Raw genomic sequence first — 19900 nt, forward strand, 5'->3', positions numbered from 1 at the left:
CATCCTTCTTGGAATTGGTATGAATGAATTGTTCTCTGTGTCTGCTGTCCATCTATTATCCTGGGACTTCATTTGCCTCTCTCTCGTGTTGCATATTGCATTTCTTGGTTTTCCTTTCTTCTTTCTTCACTTTTTCCTCATTTTGATGGAGTATACTGTCAAATCACTTCCTGTCAAAGATTGCCTGAGAGGTATTTTTTAAAAGACTGTCACATATTAGGAAAATACCATAATTGCACACTTTTACTTGGTAGAAGGTTTAATTGTACATGGAATCATAGACTTAGAATCCTTATCTTGTGAATTTTGAAGGTATTACTCTTGTCTTTTCTTTCTAGTATTGTTGAGAAGTTCAGTGGCATCCTGAATAATACCTATTTAAATATGGATTTTTTTTAAAGAAGATTTCAATATCTTCATTTTTGGTGTTTGGAAATAGCATAAGGATGTGTTTCTGTTTCATATGTAAATTCATTGTGGTGTTCACTGAATGGTCTCATCCATTCTGGAAATTCATAACCTTCAGACCTTTGAAGAATGTTCTTATATTTTTTCCTTGATAAGTTTATTTGTACCCCTCTCTTTTCTTCCTTCCTTCTTCATATAGGGAAAGGTAAATCAGAGTGGACTCAGCATCTGTGTATTATTCAGACCTGTACTGGTGTGAGTACAGGCTACCTCACATCCCTAGTAGAGAGCAGCAGAGTGTACAAGTGTGTCTCTGAGAACTGTAGGCCTTCCATAGGCAGCCAAAGGCAGGTAAACTGGATAGTATTAATAGATTTTTGTAGCAAAATGTTGTTCCCATTGTTTAAAAATCTCAACCCAAAGGCGGTCAGTGTGTCTGTAGTCAAATTGCTCCTCCCTGGAGTGTGACCAGAGATGCAGAAGCCCCTCCTTCCTCCGAGAGCTGGCGTGGCAGGGAGTTTCTTCCTTACTGGGCTCGGTGGGAACCTTATGATTCCTCTGTCAGCTTCATATCTCATTTCTTGTTCCTAAGTCAACCAGGCACAATCACTGACTTCCAACTCATGTGCGTAACTCTTAAAAGTAAATATATTAGGCTTTGTTTTCCACTAAACTCAAATAGCATAAATATCAGTTAGAGCTTATCTATTAATTATTAAATAGTAATTTGCCTGCTCTGAGGAGATTATCATGGTATCAGTAGGATTATGATATTAAAAACATTTTCTACGTAGATGTTATAGTTAGGGGATTAACATGTTTGTTTTTGAAGAGTGTATAGGCTAAGAAATGCCTCTCATGTATACATGGCCAAAAGCGTTTCTTGGCTTCAGATTATTGGTTTCTGATCTAACATTTTTTTTATGTAAACACAAAGAATGGCTTGATATTTTCTTGTTACTCCATTAATTTCTTAATGATTGCATTTCATGTTTTTAATTTTCTAAGTAACTTGTAATTACAAATTAGCCTTGTATTAAAATATAGGGCTCAAAATATTTTCTGTGGTTCTCTTTGTTCTTCATGCCAAGTTTTTCAATTTATATTCTCTTGGTGATTATTTGTTTATTTTTAGTGGTTAAAATAGTTGTTATTTATCAAATGGTAAGCTATAAATACATCCATTTGCTATTTGAGAAATGAGCAATCACTTAATCTAATTAAATTTTTTTGCATCTTACCTAGGCAGATTATTTAATCTGGCTAAAAAATTCTTTACTCATTATGTTCGTGAATGTCAGTTCACAAAGGAAGAACATTGTACCTCAAATATCTGTGATAAATGATTATAATAGAGCTGTAAAATGATAATTTCCAAAAGATTGCTGAATAAGGCCAGGTGCAGTTACTCATGCCTGTAATCCTAGCACTTTGGAAGGCCAAGGCGGGAGAATCAGTTGAGACCAGTCTGGGGAACATAGGAAAACCCCATCTCTACAAAAAAATGTAAAAATTAGCTGAGTGTGGTAGCGTACACCTTTAGTCCTAGCTACTCGGAAGGCTGAGCCAGGAGGATCGCTTGAGCCTAGGACGCAGAGGTTGCAGTGAGCCATGATCCTGCCACTGCATTCCAGCCTAGGTGACAGAGCAAAACCCTGTCTCAAACAAAACAAACAAAAAAACCACACACACACACACACACACACACACACACACACACACAGAGCTGACTGAGTATGTTAAGGGAAGTTAACTCTGATGAATAATCTTCTGAAGGACTTTCAGTAGAATATATCCCACTCATCATTCTTGTCCAAAGCCTAAAACTTAGTGTAAACAGATAGTATAATATTTGTAAGTTGCACTGATTAATTGTCAGATACATTTAAACCAGGCAGATAGTTTTAAAAATAATGAGGGTTTTTTTGTCCAAAGCAGGACATTTTTAATTTTCCAAGTCCAAAGATTTTTTATTTGGACTTCTTGTTAATAAGACCATTGCTTTCTCTGGTGTGTTCCTCCAAGGTGACAAAGAAAAGAAGGAACAATGGTCGTGCCAAAAAGGGCCGCGGCCACATGCAGCCTGTTCACTGCGTGAACTGTGCCTGATGCATGCCCAAGTACAAGGGCATCAAGAAATTCGTCATTTGAAACACAGTGGAGGCCGCAGCAGTCAGGGACATTTCTGAAGCGAGCATCTTCAATGCCTATGTGCTTCCCAAGCTGCGTGTGAAGCGACGTTACTGTGTGGCTGCAATTCACAGCAAAATAGTCAGGAACTGATGTCGTGAAGCACCGAACACCCCCACGCCGATTTTGACCTGTGGGTGCTGCCCCACAATCCCCACCAAAGCCTATGTAAGGAGCTGAGTCCTTAAATGAAGACAGACTATTCTCTGGAGAAAAATACAGTGGAAATTGTACTTAATAAATAAATAATAAAAAATAAATAAAACCATAAGATCTTGCGGGAATTCAGGTGGAGCATTGCACAGACGGCACCTGAGAGTGGCAGGGGCAGTGTTTCTCAGTTGAGTGTTTGGGACACACAGTTGTCTAGGGTGAAAGAGGGCTTTTATAGCAGTTATAATCTTTTTCACCATATTCCTCTATTCACTTGCACATATGTTGTGCCATACTTAATCTTCCCTACCAACCACATTTTTATTAGTTTGTGATCTTTTTCATGATAGTGTTTCTCCTAGTTTCTGCTTACTGGCTTCCTCAGAAAGCATTGCCTTTTCATCTTCACTCCCTACCAGGGATTATCTATGTGATGGATGTACTTCTCGCTGATTCCTTAACATTGAAGTGGATGGGATTCCCTTCCCTTAATGCACAGGGGATGATTATGTGGAAGAACTTTCCTGAGTATATAGAATCCTAATGGAAACTTCCTGGAGAGGAGATCCTAAGTTGTGTAGATAGGCCTAGGAGAACGCCAACACGACTATGCTTTTTCTTAATCTGTTTCATTGGTTTAAAAGAACAGTAGTAAACAGTGATTTTACCCTTTACCTCATCTTAAACAATCGATTTATAATTTTTTTTTTTACCTTTAAGTACAACTGAACCAAAAGTACCCTAGAAAATAGTTCCTCATATCTGACTAATCTGTAACAGAGAATATTGTTCTACTCTAGCATTTCTTATTCTCTTGAATCATGAGTAATGCTGAATGAATTTAGGCAATATTGTTATTCAGTACACGTAAAAGAAACATCTTTCCTTTTTTTCACTTCATTAAGTTTTGTATTTTATTTAAAAATCTAATACTAAGCTTAAGGGCTTTTTTTTTTCTTCTTTTAATTTATTAGTGATAAGACAGAGGCAACCACAAAGCTTCATGACATGGTAGACCAACTGGAACAAATTCTCAGGTAAGAAAAATACAGTTTTTTTGGCTCCATGCTTATTGAGGGAATTTGTCCAAGAAATGTCACATTAAGTCTGCCTGTGAGTCATTGTTTCTATTTTGACCTCATTTTTGTTTGTCTTGGGAGTGAATTTTTCTCAACAGCAAATACACTATACCCCATTGTCGTGGAGTGATAGAATAATAACATGATCTTTGAAAACCTACATTCAAATTTAGAGCTTACCACTTACTAGTTGTGTGATCTTTGGGCCTAGGATTTTCTTGTCTATAATATCTTAACTCATGAAATTGTGGAATCAATATTAGATTAAACATTTAAGTGCCTCCTACATCGTAGGCACATAAGGAATGTTAGTTCATGCAGCAATTATTGCATCTTTATCAGCAAACAATGTTTATTACACTAACTTAATTGACTATTTGTATTATGTCAAACTGCATTAGAACCCTCATGCAACACTGGAGGAATATTCTTTACTGTTGTAATAAAATGTTAAACTATCTCTTTTGGAGATTGAAATCATCTTAATTTCCCATATAGAAAGTCTGATATTGTTTACTAATATTTATTTTTATGTTTATATAAATATGTACATTTAACTTTTAAGTATTATATTAAAAGTAAAAATTTAAGAATAATAAACTCTGGTCTTCCAATGTATAATTATAGAAATTATAGCTAATAACATTACTAATAGTAGTATGTATGATAATTTGGAGTCCACTGATTAGAAATCTTATTCAAATTAATGGACTTTAGTGTAAAAATATTTCAAGTTGCCTTTGAGGGAACAGAATGGTTTTGTGTACCATAACATGTGAGTTTAATAGAGAATTAACTGTTCAGTTTCCTGGAGACCTGTGTTTATTATTACCTAGCTTGATTCCTGTTATTTTGTGTTCTGAAAGTTATACAGTTGTATTTCTTGAAAAATGTTTACTAAATCAGCTTTTCCCATTGTAGGCTGGCTTGTGCCTGTCCTCCCTGCTACCTTCCTAACACATTCAGTTTAGTTTGACTCAGGCTTGGTGGGTTGAGTCAATGTAAATTCATTCTCTACAAATCTGCATAGTTACCTTTATTTCTCTAGTAAAATTGAGAAGAGATAGCTCAAAGAGATACAGTGAAATAAACGTCATTTATTTCATCACATGTCTGTGATTGTAACCATGGGTGGTCCTGGTAGTTTTATTATGCCATCAGTACCTCAAGGAAACAGTTAACACCCTATAGGTTTCTGGATGATGTTTAGGTTTCACTATTTAGCTTAATTTACTGTGCTTTCAAGATAAGAGCTTTGTATTCCTGTTCCACCTCATGGCCCCAGATACTTGATAAATGTTTTAGTATACATAATGCCAGGTGACTTTACCGATGAAACCTATTTTCTGAAGAGTTACTGGATTCTATCCAGTCACTCTATTCAGTCCTGTAGTAGTCATTTCATAAATGTGAGATTTTGTGAGTCAGATCAAGTGTTTATATGATGTTGATGATTATGGAATGGGATATCTCAAGAAGATTCATGAGACAGAGAGAATTTTTGACATATCTTGTATATTTATAACATGGATTCTTGATAGAGAATGAGCCTGATGATTTCCAGAGTCTTCTAACTTTAGCATTCTTAGTTTATTGCTTTTCTAGTAGTCTTGCCTATAACAGAATACTCAATAGGATTAATAAGAATTAAAACTGTACTGAAAGTATAGATTTGGCTTATTTTACCGACAGGTGCTGTGGTAAGAAAGATTTTTGAGATAAAGATAGGTCATGCTTTCTTTTAGTATGCTACTTAGCCCAACTACATTCTAATAAAAGTCAATGAGAAAGGTAAGATTTGTTATATAATTATTAGATTTTTTTTCTTTTTTGTTGAGAATCAATGTTATATGTAAAATTGGATTACACTATGGGATAATTTTTTTTAGTAATAAACACTGAAGTGCAACCTATATGCCTAAGATTCTTAGACTCTTTTTCTTTGGTAGCAAGACATTAAATAATCCTTTTTTCACTTATAGTGTGTCAGAGCTTTTGGAAAAACATGGACTCGAGAAACCAATTTCATTTGTTAAAAACACTCAGTCTAGCTCGGAAGAGGCACGCAAGCTGATGGTTAGATTGACTAGGCACACCGGCCGGAAGTGAGTAATAAAATTAATTGATACTTGGGTCAATTAATTTTAAATATTTTTAAAAGTATTTCTCTTTTTCTGACAACCTCATTGTGTTATAACTAATAATAAACTGCACATAAAGTGTAAGTATAATTTGATAAGTTTTGATATATGTATATACCCATGGGAAACCATCATTATGATTAAGATAATAAACATATCCAATACCCCTGAAAGTTTTTTGATTACTTCTTTAGAATCCTTTCTCTCTTGCTTTTCGTTATCATGCTCCCTTCTCCTCATCAGGGCTACCACTAATCTATTTTCTTTACTTCTGTATATTACTTTGCATTTCCTAGAATTTTATATAAATAAATCACACAGTGTAATTTTTTTGTTTGTGTGTTTGTTTGGCTTTCACTCAATATAATTATTTTGTGATTCATCCATGTCGTGTCATGGATCAGTAGTTTGTTTCTTTTTATTTGCTGAATGATATTTCATTCTATGGAATTTTCACACCCTGTTTACTACTTCTCTGTCCATGGACATTTGGGTTATTTTGAGTTTTGGCTTTTACAAATAAAGTTGCTATGACTTTTCATATGCAAGTGTTTGTGTGGACATTTGCTTTCACTTCTCTTGGACAAATACCTAAGGATGAAATGGCAGGATCATTTGGTAGGTGAATAGTTAACTTTCAAAAACTGCCAAACTGTTTTTTAAAGGATTTGTGCCATTTTGCTTTCCTCCCAGGCTTGTAGGAGAGTTACAGTTGCTACATCCTACATTGCTCTTCTTTATCCTCATCAACACTTGGTGTGGTCAGTGCTTATTTGCTATCTGCATGTTTTCTCTGCCTGTCTTTAAAACTGAGTTATTTTTCTTTTTATTGAATTTTGGGACTTTTATTATATATTCTAGATATAAGTCCTTTTATTAGATGTATGCTTTGTGAAGATTTTCTCCCATTTGTACCCTGTCTTTTCGTTATCTTTGTGTTTTGAAGAGTATACTTTTTTAAAAATTGCCTTTTAATCAATTTGTACTTTTTTAATGCTTTGTCACAATGTTTTTTTCCTACCTTTGTTAGCAAAATTTTTGGTTTTACATGTTACATTTAGATCCATGAACCATTCTGAGAGTTCATTTTTGCTTATTGTTCAAAGTATGGATCAGAAAACTTTTTATGTCTAATTATTCCTCACCATTTGTTTAAAAAGCCATCCTTTCTCTACTGAACTACCTTTGCAATTTTTTGGAAATCTGTTGTCTGTGTAAATGGGGGCTTAATTTTTGATTATTTTGTTCCATTGATCCATTTATTTCTTTCTTCCAATACCATACTGTGTTAATTATTGCAGATTTGTATTAAATATTGATATTAGATAACAGTCTCCCAGCTTTGTTTTTTTTCACCAAAGTTGTTTTGTTTATTATAGGGCCTTTGCAGTTTCATATGCATTTTGGAATAAGCTTACCTATTTCTTCATTTGGAATTTTGATAAGGATTGCATCAAATCTGTAGGTCAGTTTGGAGAACGTTGCTATCCTAAATCAATATTAAGTCTTCCAATCCATGAACACAGGATGTCTTTCCCTTTACTTAGTTCTTCTTTAATTTCTTTAAATGATCTTTTAGTTTTTAGTGTACTATTCTTGCATTTATTTTGTTAAATTATTCTTAAGTATTTTATTCTTTTTTGGTCCTATTGTGGAGGGAATTGCTTTCTTAATTTCATTTTCAGATTGTTCCTTCCTAGTGTGTAGAAATATAGTTGATTCTTTGATATATTGATCTTATGTCCTCTAACTTTTCTGGGCTTATTTATTACCTCTAATAGTTTTTCTTTGCAGACTTCATGGGATTTCCTATATAAAAGATTGCACTATCACAGGAAGGTACATCTTCCTGTGATATTGTTTCTTTACCTCTACAATATGAGTTTGTAGCAAGATACTTTCTCTTCTCCAAGCTTTTTTTTTTTTGTCATCATATAATTTACTTTTATGTATGTTAAAAACCTCACTTTGCATTGTAATTATTATTTGCAAGCAGTAAACTATTTTTTAAAGTGATGTAAATAATGTGCAAAATGTGTCGTGTATTTATCCATGTAGTTACCATTTCTGGCAGTTTTAATTCTTTATGTAGACCTGTGTTTCCGTCTGGTTTTATTTTCTGTTTGTCTAGAAGGCTTCTTTTAATTTTTTTTTTTTTTTTGTAGTGCTAGGATGCCAGTGATTCATTTGTTCATCTTTGTTTGCTTAAAAAAGTCTTTATTTCACATTTTTCTCTGAAGGATATAGTCACTTGGTATACACTTCAAATTTGACAGTTTTTTTTAAGTATGCTACGGTACAGAAATTGCTCCACTGTCTCCTAGCATGCATTTTTTTTCCAATGAGAAACCTGCTGTCAGACTTAATCTGTTTCTGATGTGTTTCTCATATTTTTAAAATTGCTGTTGTGAATTTCTCTTTTTGACATCAGTTTCAAATTTAATTTCATGGTATAGTTTTCTTCATAAAACATCTTGGATCTTGGATCTTTGGGTTTATAGTTTCCATCCAACTTGGAAAATTTTTGCATATTTCTTCTCCTTTATCTTCTGCTCCTCTCCTTTCAGGACTCCAATTATACATTTATTAGGACCTTTCAGGTTGCCCCACAGCTCATCAATACTGTGTTACTTGTTTGTTTTAATATTCTTAGGTATTTGGGTTTCATTTTGGTGAATTTCTATCACTGTTCTTTAAAGTCCACTACATATTTTTTTCTCTAATGTCTCAATTTGTACATTCATTGTGTTTTTCATTAAGAGTTTTTTTTTTAAATCTCTAAGAGTTCAATTTTGGTTTTTATTAAACTTTCATGCCTCATTAACTTTTTGAACATATGTTAAACAGTTATAATACATTTTGAAACATTCTTGTCTGTTTTTCTAACACCAGCTTTTTCTGACATTTCTCTTCTTTTTAAAAACATCTTTCTAACATCTGTGATACCCATCTAATATCTGGGTAGGTTTTCAATAATTTTTTCCTCATTATCTGTCATATTTTTCATGTTTTCCAATGTAAAATTTTTTTTTTTTTTTTTTTTTTTTTTTTTTTTTTGAGACGGAGTCTCTCTCTTGTCGCCCAGGCTAGGGTGCAGTGGTGTAATCTTGGCTCACTGCAACCTCCACATCCTGGCTTCAAGGGATTCTCCTGCTTCAGCCTCCCGAGTAGCTGGGATTACAGGCGCCCTCCATGCCCAGCTAATTTTTGTATTTTTTGTAGAGACGGGGTTTCACCATGTTGGTCAGGCTGGTCTCAAACTCCTGATCTCGTAATTCGCCTGCCTCGGCCTCCCAAAGTGCTGGGATTACAGGCATGAGCCACCGCTCCTGGTCGCAAAATAATTTTATTGAATACTAGACATTATGAATTTTTCCTTCTTGTTTGCTATATTTTTGTATTTTTATAACTTTTTAAAAAGTTGTTTTATTTTATATATTTAAAATATACAGCATGATGTGATGGGATAATATAAATAGTAAAAAGGTTACTATGGTGAAACAAATTAACATTCATCATCTCACATAGTTATCTATTTTATTTTGTTTGTTTTTGTGGCAGGAGTAGCTAAAATCTACTCTTTTAGCATGATCTCATCTACAGGACAATTTTATTACCTATAGTTCTCATGTATACTAGACCTCTAGGCTTGTTCATCTACCTGTCTGCTACTTTGTATCCTTTAATCTGCATCTCCTTATTTGTCCCATCCAACCCTTCATGGTAACCACTGTTTTGGTGTCTTTCTTTATACTTGATTTTTTTTTATTTCACATATAAGTGAAAACATGCAATAGTTTTCTTTCTATGTCTCATTTATTTCACTTACTGTAAATCTTCTTGTACTTTTTTTCTGGGACATGGTTAATTTACTTGCCAACAGTTTAATCCTTTTGCTTCTTGCAGTTAAGGTGGAGGAAGAGCTCCTTCTAGGGCTAATTATTCCCTATAACTGAGCTGAGACTCTGCTTAATGCCCGTGTGTCCTGAGGTTTTCCAGCGGGTGTGAGTTTGACATTATGTTCTCTTTGCCTAGCCTCGGGCAGTTTTACCGCAGGCATTTATGGCTTCTACTTGGCTGAATATTTGCGGGGACCCTTCGCACATCTTGGGAATTTCTTCCAGTTCTGCTGTGTCCTCCCTGGCACTTCGTCCTGCATGTGCTCTGTGTGTTTTGGTTTCTCTGGAATTTCAGTTCTGTCTTCTCAATGCAGGGAGTCCACAAGTCTGCTTAGATTTTTCCTTTCTTGTGCTGTGCTCTGGAATCTTTCTCAAGGCAGTAAACTGGGGTAGTCTTGAGAAAGATTCCAGACCACATGTCATCTCAGCAGTGAGCCATGACCGTGCCACTGCACTCCAGTCTGGGTGACAGAGTGAGACCTTGTCTCAAACAGCAACAACAAAAAAGACTTGGTTTTATCTCTCAGGGATCACTGTCTTTTATTGCCGGATGTCCACTATTTTTGCGTACTTTTACTTGTTTTAGGCTGGAGATTTAATTGATTTCCTTTTGCTTAATCTTTTCTGAATGTGAACATCCCTTTAGAAGTCCCCCTTGATCTATGTCTTTCATGTCTTCTAAATTCCTGTAAGGAAGTCTTATTAGGAAATTATCTTGACTCGGGAGTCAGATGACTTGGATTCTGGGTCTAACTCCACAGTATACCATCAACTCTTTTTTATAAAAAAAGATGTTTACTGCTTCTTACATTTTTATAAAATGATCATACCAAACCCATGTAGACAGCAATTAAGTGAAGAAATAGTGCATTATTCTTCTGTCAATGTGGGCTTCCCTGAGGCTAAGATTAGAGTGTAAGTTGTTTGGAAGGTAATTCTAGCCTAGCATCAGTAGGAGAATGGGGAACTGATACAGGGAAGAAAAGGGAGCCAATACTGGTTGTATTACATAAGGAGGTTTTCCACTGTGGACTAGGGCTCAGTATTGCTGGGGTCATCTGGGAGTTGGAGGATTACTCAGCTACCCTCTTGTGGCTATCATTGTTTGAGGAGGACTGGTCTGATGAGTGTTAACTCCCTTACACTTCCAGCATAACTAAGCATGCCTTTTGGCAGTGGAAGTCCTCAGACAGAAGTCTGGTTGCTAAAGTAGGATGCTATCCATGTGTATGAAAAGCTCACAGCAGTGAGAACTGAGTGTATGTATATTGATTGTTTGTGCTATAAGTTACCCCCTTCAAAACACTAAAACACTATAGATTAACTTTGCCTTATTTTTTTTTTTACTTTATATAAATGGAATTATATAGTATATACATTTGTATGTAGCTTCTTTCTCTTGACATTATGTTTGTGAGATTCCTTTGTATTGTTGGTATAACCTTAGTTTGTTCATTCTCAGTGTTGCAAAGTATTCCATTTTGTGAATATAACACATTATTTATACATTCTCTGTTGATGGACATTTGAATTGTTTCTCATTTTCTGCTATAATTAATGCTACTGCTATGAATAAATTTGTACTTATCTGTCTTCTGGTGTACATATTTCTGTCCTTCACTTGAATATCTACCTAGGAGTGGAACTGGTGAGTCATAGGATATACCTGAGTTCAACTTTAGGAGAGTCTGCCAAACAGTTTTTCAAAATGGTACTGTGTATATTTCTCTCAGCAATATGTAAGAGTTACTGTCACTCCACTACATCACAAGTACTGGATACTGATTTTTTTTTCTCTCATTTTACCCATTTAGATGGGTATATAGTGGCATTTCATTGTCTTTTTAAAATATGCATTTCTTACATGACTGTTGAAGTGGAAAATGTTATAAGGGTATCAAAACATTAAATACCTAAGTAAATCTAACATGAGATGTGCAGGACTAATGAAGTGGAAAACTTTATGATAGTATCAAAACATTAAATACCTAAGAATAAATCTAACATGAGATATGCAAAAGTATCTATATGAAAATTATGAAACATTGTTGAGATCTCTTAAAGATCTAAAGAAATGGAGGAATACATCATGTTTATAGATTGGAAGAGTCAGTAGTGGAAAGATGTCAATTGTTCTCACTCCTCTGTTTTTTTCCTGCATTCCTAATAAAAATTCCAGCTAATGTATATATTCATTTGAGAGTTGCACAAGTATAGAATCTTTGATACAAACATTATGACAGGTACATAGTTGATGCTCAGAAAATATTTAATGTGTTGCTTAATAAAAATTTGGTGAATGGGCCAAGCACAGTGGCTCATGCCTGTAATCCCAGCACTTTGGGAGGCAGAGGTGGGCAGATCACTTTGAGTTTAGGAGTTCAAGACCAGCCCAGGCAACATGGCAAAACCCTGTTTTTATAAAAAACAAACAAATATTAGATGCGCGTGGTTGCTTATGTCTGTAGTCCCAGCTACTTGGGAGCCTGAGGCTAGAGAATTGCTTGAGCCCAGGAGGTGGAGGTTGCATTGAGCCGAAATCTTGCCACTGCACTCCAGCCTGGGCAACAGAGTGAGACACTGTCCTAAAAGAAAAAAAATTGTGAGTGAATGACTTACTTATTTTTTAGTATGTGTTGCTTAAAGCACTGATAGTTTTTAGCTACTCATTTCAAAGGAATAAGTGAGAATAAGTGAGTGAAAAGATAATGACAGATTTTAAAAATCTGGAAAAACTTTGTTTCATTTTGTCTCTTTCTATATTGTCATCATTTAAAGTAGCACATCTAATGAAATTAGAAATTTTGCTAAGTTCTTTGGAAGTTCATTTAGAGCCAGTTACAACAGAGACAGGAAAACTGAACAATTAATATTCATACTTTATAATTGTGCACTTATTTATGGAATTGTTTATTTACATTATTTAATGAATATTTTATTATGGATTTTGACATAATTTGTGTCTGTATTATGCTTGATGTCTGGCTTACAAAGAAAAAGATATAGTACCTCCCTGGTCCAGAGGGGGATATACTTAATTAATATGAAGAGAATATTTATAAAGGCTATGAAGGCCATGAGAGAACTAACAGATTACTCTGTAGAAAAATTGACAACGTAGTACGTCAAATGTATATTTAAAAAAAGAATAGAAAAATTGGCAACAGAGTTGAAAGACATTTCATTAGATGATATCCAAATGGTCCATAAAGTAACTGATAACTTTTTGACCTATTAGTCATTTAGTTTATGCATAGAATAAAGGGTAAGTATGACTTGGAGGTGCTTGCTGGACAGTAGGTGGAGATGCTGCTGTGAAGATGGACATGAAGATCAGCAGAGAAGTCCGAACTGGAGTTACGGATTTGAGAATGATCCCCATGTGTGTATGGGAAGGTTAAATTCCAGATCTGTAGAGAGATTACGTAAAAATGTAAAGAAGACTGGGGAAAAAAGCCACCCCAAGCACTAATCCTGAAGGAGTAGAATTAAGCAAAGGCAACTTTTCAAGAACTTTTAAAACATATTTTGTTTACCTAAACTTTAGGATTTAGAGATTCAGTTTAACCCGACTATCAAAGTAAAAATAAAACCCAGCAGTAAAAACACACTATTGTATATTCCTTTCTATCTTTTAAGAGCTGGCTCCAACACATCTTCCAGGAGACCTTGTTTGACTCCTCCAAGCTTAATTGAATTCTCCTTCCTAGAAATTCCCTAGCATTTTGTATCTACCTCTCTTACTGTCTGTTGCAGCTATATGGTGTTACACTGCAACTATACTACAGTCATTAACATATGTGCCTTAAGTTCCCTTCTAGATCGTAATTTCTCCAGTGCAAGTGCTATAGCCACCATACAACACCTCAGTTAGGAACTTACATGTCAGTGGCCCTCTCTGGCAATTTAGATAACTTTGACTACTTAAATGCCTTAAGATTTCTTTATAGCTACAAATGGATGGCCAATATTTCCAAGATCATGCTGATTTTACTCTAGCATCTACTTTTCAGCAGGAAAGCATTGTAATTGCTGCTAGATTACCTACCAACCCACCTCCCCTACCCCCAAATTAGTTCCCTAAATACTTACAGAGTCCCTGAAGTTAATTTCTACCCATGGTAATCTATTTACTGTGAATATATAAGAGAATATGATGCCTGTTTTCATAATAGTTGACTTGAAATGAATCTTAATTATTTTATGCATACTTCTATGGCTTGGCCTTCAATACCCACAGAATATTCTTATACATATTCTAAAGGGTGGCAGATGTCAGCATATCTGTCACAAATGCAAGTTTTACTAACTTGAGGTACACTATTTATCCCTGGGAAATCCACATCTATTCCAAAGCTGCAACTAATGCATTTGTGTTCAGGGATCTGTCTGTTAATTTGCAAAAACTCTTGGTTACTTTCTTCAAGTTCTACTCTTGATTCTTTTTTTTTTTTTTTTTTTGAGACGGAGTCTCACGCTGTTGCCCAGCCTGGAGTGCAGTGGCGCGATCTCGGCTCACTGCAAGCTCCGCCTCCCGGGTTCCCGCCATTCTCCTGCCTCAGCCTCCTGAGTAGCTGGGACTACAGGCGCCCGCCACCGCGCCCGGCTAATTTTTTGTATTTTTAGTAGAGACGGGGTTTCACTGTGGTCTCGATCTCCTGACCTTGTGATCCGCCCGCCTCGGCCTCCCAAAGTGCTGGGATTACAGGCTTGAGCCACCGCGCCCGGCCTCTACTCTTGATTCTTATTTACTGAATATATTCTTTAAAAGGCCATTGCAAATAATGCATAATGAGTTTATTTTTATTAGAACCTTTACTTACGGCTAGCCATGTGTGAGAAAATATTAGTACCATCTGCCCCAGCGTGGATGGCTTCCAGAAGAACAGCTGGGCTGTAAGAAATTGAATTTAGCTAGACAATGCCTAGGTCTGATTTTATCAAGTGTGTGCAAGATGGACACTCACTTCATCCATCATTCTGCTACTTCTCTGCCTGTAAGAAATCTGAAAGAGCGCTCCAGTTTTTTTGAAGCCTAAAGAGTTCACATACCCAGGTCAGACAAATGGAAACATTTCATGGATTGTCCTGAAATACTTGAAATATATCATTTTGTTTTGTGTGTTTGTCTGCTGGAAGAAAAAAAGTGTTCTCATATGCCTAATTGCATATGGAATAAGAGTAATTCTTCCTTTCGTATAATAAATATAAAATGCATTGGCAAATGAAGCATGTGCTTATTAAAAATTATAGGAGAAAAAATTTTAAAGACTATATTTTTGGCTGTAATTATCCCAAATATATACTTTTTAGCAATAACTGTTAAACACATACAATCTATCTGCCCTGTTTTTAATGCATAGTGACGATTTTTAAAGGCATTGTGAAAGATCAAAAATAAAAAGGTGCATGAAAAAGAAACATCATCTAGTTGGTATTTGACCAACTTAAAACAAAAACCTGCTCTTCCTGAATAATGATATTCATGATTATGTAGAATGTCAAGACTAGAAAGTAAACATAAATGATGATTTCAAACTCATGTATATTTAACTAAGATGAACTTTGGAGAGAGGCAGAGAATTACAGCATATTGTCTCTCCTACTTGAATCAATATTAGAATCATATACGTGATTTAAAAAATAAAAAACCGAGATGTATTTGTAACTTCAGATTCATTCATTCACATTTGTTGAATGTTTATTACATACCAGAAAAATAGGGGGGGTCTTTTCATATATTTTGGTATAAGTTAATGTTTATGCTGTACAAAAAGGGAATATAAAGTTCAGAGAGATTAGAAAATTTATTCAAATTCATGGATAATTTAGCTTATTCTTATATTTAGGAGCACCTTGCTTCAATGCCTGTGTTTTGTCAAAATTAATCTCATTTATTGCTTGTCACTGATGGGGGCTTTCAGTGAGGAAAGTGAAAGTCAGGAATATTAAATGACTTGCTCACAATCATACAACTAATTTGTGACTTTGTTTGAATTTGGGAACAGAACCCTTTCCCCTGCTGTAGGAGAATCTGACCATTAATTCCCTAGCTCTGTAACTCTGGAAATCAATGTAAAGTGGTTTTTAATCAACTAGATTATAGAGGCCTCACTACTTAGCTAAAACAGATCCCTGATTGGTAAATTGCCTCTGGCCTGGAGGACCTGTAAATGAAGTAGAAATACCTGACAGAGGCTTTATGCTTTGGGCTTTCCTGAGTGCGTTGCAAGAGATGTTGGCTCTTTCATGACATGTAGCTTCTTCCTAAGCCGGACACAGCAACGCCAACAACTACTCTCTGAGGGTCTGGCTCCTTGTACTGGGGCAGTCACCTGAGAAGAGAACTCCTGGAGTGCCCTGTGAGTTGCTTTGTGGACTGCTGCCAGTACTCTCACTAAGAAGCAACTGATGCTGCCCTGCTGGTGAGCCGCGGTTCTTGTCCCCCAGGCTGATGGCAGATGCGGCCTGCGGTTGTCCTGTGGATGGAATGTTCAGTTGAGGTCCAGAAGACCTCTTGACAGGGATTGCTGAGTGATGAAGATGGAATTTGAAGCCAACCTCTGTCATCAAGTGCTTTTTCTGCTGTATCATAGCTGCTTTATCTTGCAATGGTTCATTTTACCTTAGAAACACAGCTTCTTTACCTTTACCGTAATTACCATTCAATTCCATTCCAGCGTGTGTCTGCGCAGGCTATGACAGGCTGCTCTGTCACCGTCTCTAGCATTGAAGCATAGCTGCCCAGCTTTCCCCTCTATGTTTAATCCAAGTGTTTTCCTGTCAATTTAAAGGAGATATATTCCTTTTGATCATTTGAGAGCTGATGTGGTATGTAGAGTGGTTTTTTTGTTTTTGTTTTTAACTTTTGACCATTTGAAGAAAGAGTTTTATTAATTGTTTTCTTTTCCTCTTCCTTCTCTTTTTTATGTGTTGTTCCAGGCAGCCCCCTGTCAGTGAGTCTCATTGGAGAACGTTGCTGCAAGACATGTTAACTATGCAGCAGAATGTATACACATGTCTAGATTCTGATGCCTGCTATGAGGTAACTCTAGAACCATACACGATTTTTTTTTTAATTCAACAGTTTTGATTGTTATGGTTTATTGACTGCAAGAATGATGACCATATGCTACCCTGGAAGTAATATTATTTAATAATAGCCAATAACTAACTAGTGCTTCATCAAATCTTTTCATGACACACCCCTTCTAAAAATGTTTTGTTGTTCCATATCAATAATCAAAAAGTAGCTCTACTCCTTAGCATGACATAGAAAGCTACAGAAGATGCCAGCTCCCTTACCCCTTCCACTTTTGTCACTGTCCATCATGTACCCTATGTTGCAGTAGCACCATCAAGCCTGTCATCAGTTCTTCCGTCCACCCTGCTGTTTCATGTTTCCATCACTTTGCACACATTGTTCCCTTGGCCTGGAATATATTCCTCTTTCCTTTACTTAGAAAACTCCAAATAAAAGTTCAGAACTCAGCTCACTAATTATGTTTTCTAGGATACCTTCCTTTGTCCTTCCTCATAAGTTGCCTCTACTATAGTCTTTCTTTAAAATGTAGTTATTTGTTTATTTGTGGATTTCTTCCATTTAGTCATCAGCTCCTAGACAGACATTATTATATCATGTGCACTCTCATATTCCCTAATGCGTTTTATAACATATGGAATATAAAGGATACGTAAGAAATGGTTGTCAGTTGACTGGGAATATAATCCAGGGGGATTTACTCATTAATTTGGAAGAGATATATACACGTGTGTGTGTGTGTGTGTGTGTGTGTGTCTCCAATCGCCAAGTCAGAGGCAGATTACCAGTATTTATATTTCCATTTTATATGTGTGAAATCTCCAAGTCAGAGGCAGTTTACCAATATATATATTTCCATTTGTGTGGAAAAAATGACCTAACTCATTTTTAGTAAGATGCAATCTAAAACAAGTTTTTTAAATTTGAATTTTCTCGTTAAATAAGCCAGACACAAAATCATAAAGAGTATTTCTTGTGTTGCTTTGCTCTTATACTGCAAAGCATAACCCATTGATGAAATTAGAATTGTAAAAATAGGTCTCTGCTTTGTGAAATTGTTTAGTTTTTAAATTCAGGGCGATTTTAACAAAAGAGTGCTAATGTAGACTGTTGAGAAATGAATGGTTTTATATTTGAATTTCAAGTTTTTAAATGCATGAATAACTAATGTTTCTACAGAGATTACAGTCTCTGACCACATACAACTGCCAGTGTCTTCCCCTTTTGCATCTAAAGCAAAACCTGAAACCAACTTCATTAGAACATAATTTGTATGCACATGAGATTTAAAACCCAACTGTCACTAGTATGTTTGAGGTAGTGTTTTTACATTGGAGTGGCATTTTTTTGATTCATTCCTGTTTCTGATTCTGATTGCAAAATTGGCAGTAAGTATATTACGTTTGAATTATTTTCTGTGTGGAGTAATCCATCAAAACAACTCATTATATTACATTTTAAAAATATTTTAACACCTTTTTATTAGGCTTTGGTATTTTAATGACTTCTGTCCATGGGTCGCCCTTGTGGAGAAAACATTTGAAAGCATATTATAACAGTTTTGAAAAGGCTGTAGGAGACAGTAATAAAGATTTGACAGACTTCAAATTTTAAATATAATTTAAAATATGCTATGTTGTCTTAGTGACTTGGTTGTTAGATTTTGCTGTCCTTGGAAAATAATTTGAAAGTTCTAGTGGCATAATTTTGAAAATGTTAGATAAAGATTTATATATAGCCTGTAGAACAGAAATCTATGTTGTTCATTTTAGCAAACTGTTCCAAGTTTTAGGGCAAATATATTTTTCAGTATTGGACATTGACTCTTTACGGCTTACTTGAGTAGACCAGAGAAATATGGAGAAACTATGACATATAAGTCATCTGGATTAGACATATTGTAAGCCATTTTTATCTGTCAGATATAAGTGATTAGGGTTGCTCTTTAACAGTTTGCTTTCTGTCACAGTATCTATTTTATAGCGGATCCCTCTTAGATATAGTGTTTTTATCCTTATCAGACATCTTAGCAAAGACTTGTCTAAAAATGCCTTCTGCAGGAAACCTAGACACAAAGAGGTGAAAATAAGGGCATCCTGTGAAGATTGGATGGTCTTCTTAATTATATTGAAACTCTTGCTTCTCCATTAAATGTTACTTTTTAAAAATCTCTGATTTCTGTGCTATCCTCATCCAACTATAGAGTGACAGGGAAGTACATTTTTGGGGAAGTTCTTAGACTAATTATATGTAACGTTGTTAGTGTACGTTTAAAAGGATTGCTTTGTTTATATAAACAATCTCAATTATAGAAGTAATTTTGTGTTAATTGATGTTGTTAGTTGCCTAGTAGAGTACAATGATATTTTTATGAATATCTTCAGTATCTCTTGTTTTATTTAAATAATTTTTAATATGTACATTATTTAAAAAACTCAACATTATAATATATTTTAATTTTAATGACTGCTTGTAAGTATAGCATTTGTGGCATGACTGGTTCATAAGACAATTCAGATGCTTCAAGCTGTATTATATTCAAAGATTTTTCTTTTAAGAAATTAAAATGGGGCCAGGTGCAGTGGCTCATGCCTTTAATCCCAACACTTTGGGAAGCCAAGGTGAGAGGATTGCTTGAGCTCAAGAGTTTGAGACCAGCCTATGGGCAACATAGCAAGAACCCATATCAAAAATGAAAATTAAAATTAGGAAAAAGAGAAAAAATAGAAATGGTTAAAAATAGTTTTAAGCAAAATGGGCCCTGTTGAGAGTGGGATAGTATGTCTAATCCTGTTTTTAATGAATATCAATTTTAGATAGTTGACCTAAGTATTTATTGTAATACATTATTATGCTTAATTTTGGTTTAGTCAATGAAATTATTCTTTCTAAAAGATTGACTTTTTTTAATTGAGGGGAAATTCACAGAATGTAAAATTAACCATTTCAAAGTATACAGTTCATTGTCATTTACAATGCTGTGCAGCC

At 35.1% G+C, this 19900-nt stretch overlaps 1 protein-coding gene across 2 annotated transcripts in view; it reads left to right on the plus strand.

Annotated features, from left to right (window-relative positions):
• NBAS (NBAS subunit of NRZ tethering complex) overlaps positions 1-19900 on the plus strand; it is a 390381-nt gene that overhangs the window by 157414 nt on the left and 213067 nt on the right. For both annotated transcript variants that reach the window (XM_015111744.3, XM_077960110.1), the window contains exons 27-29: positions 3726-3788; positions 5813-5935; positions 16813-16915. In XM_015111744.3, coding sequence (XP_014967230.3) covers positions 3726-3788; positions 5813-5935; positions 16813-16915 — 289 coding nt within the window. The remainder of the gene's footprint in view (positions 1-3725; positions 3789-5812; positions 5936-16812; positions 16916-19900) is intronic.

The sequence above is a fragment of the Macaca mulatta genome, chromosome 13, assembly GCF_049350105.2.
Source record: "Macaca mulatta isolate MMU2019108-1 chromosome 13, T2T-MMU8v2.0, whole genome shotgun sequence".
Classification (NCBI taxonomy): domain Eukaryota; kingdom Metazoa; phylum Chordata; class Mammalia; order Primates; family Cercopithecidae; genus Macaca; species Macaca mulatta.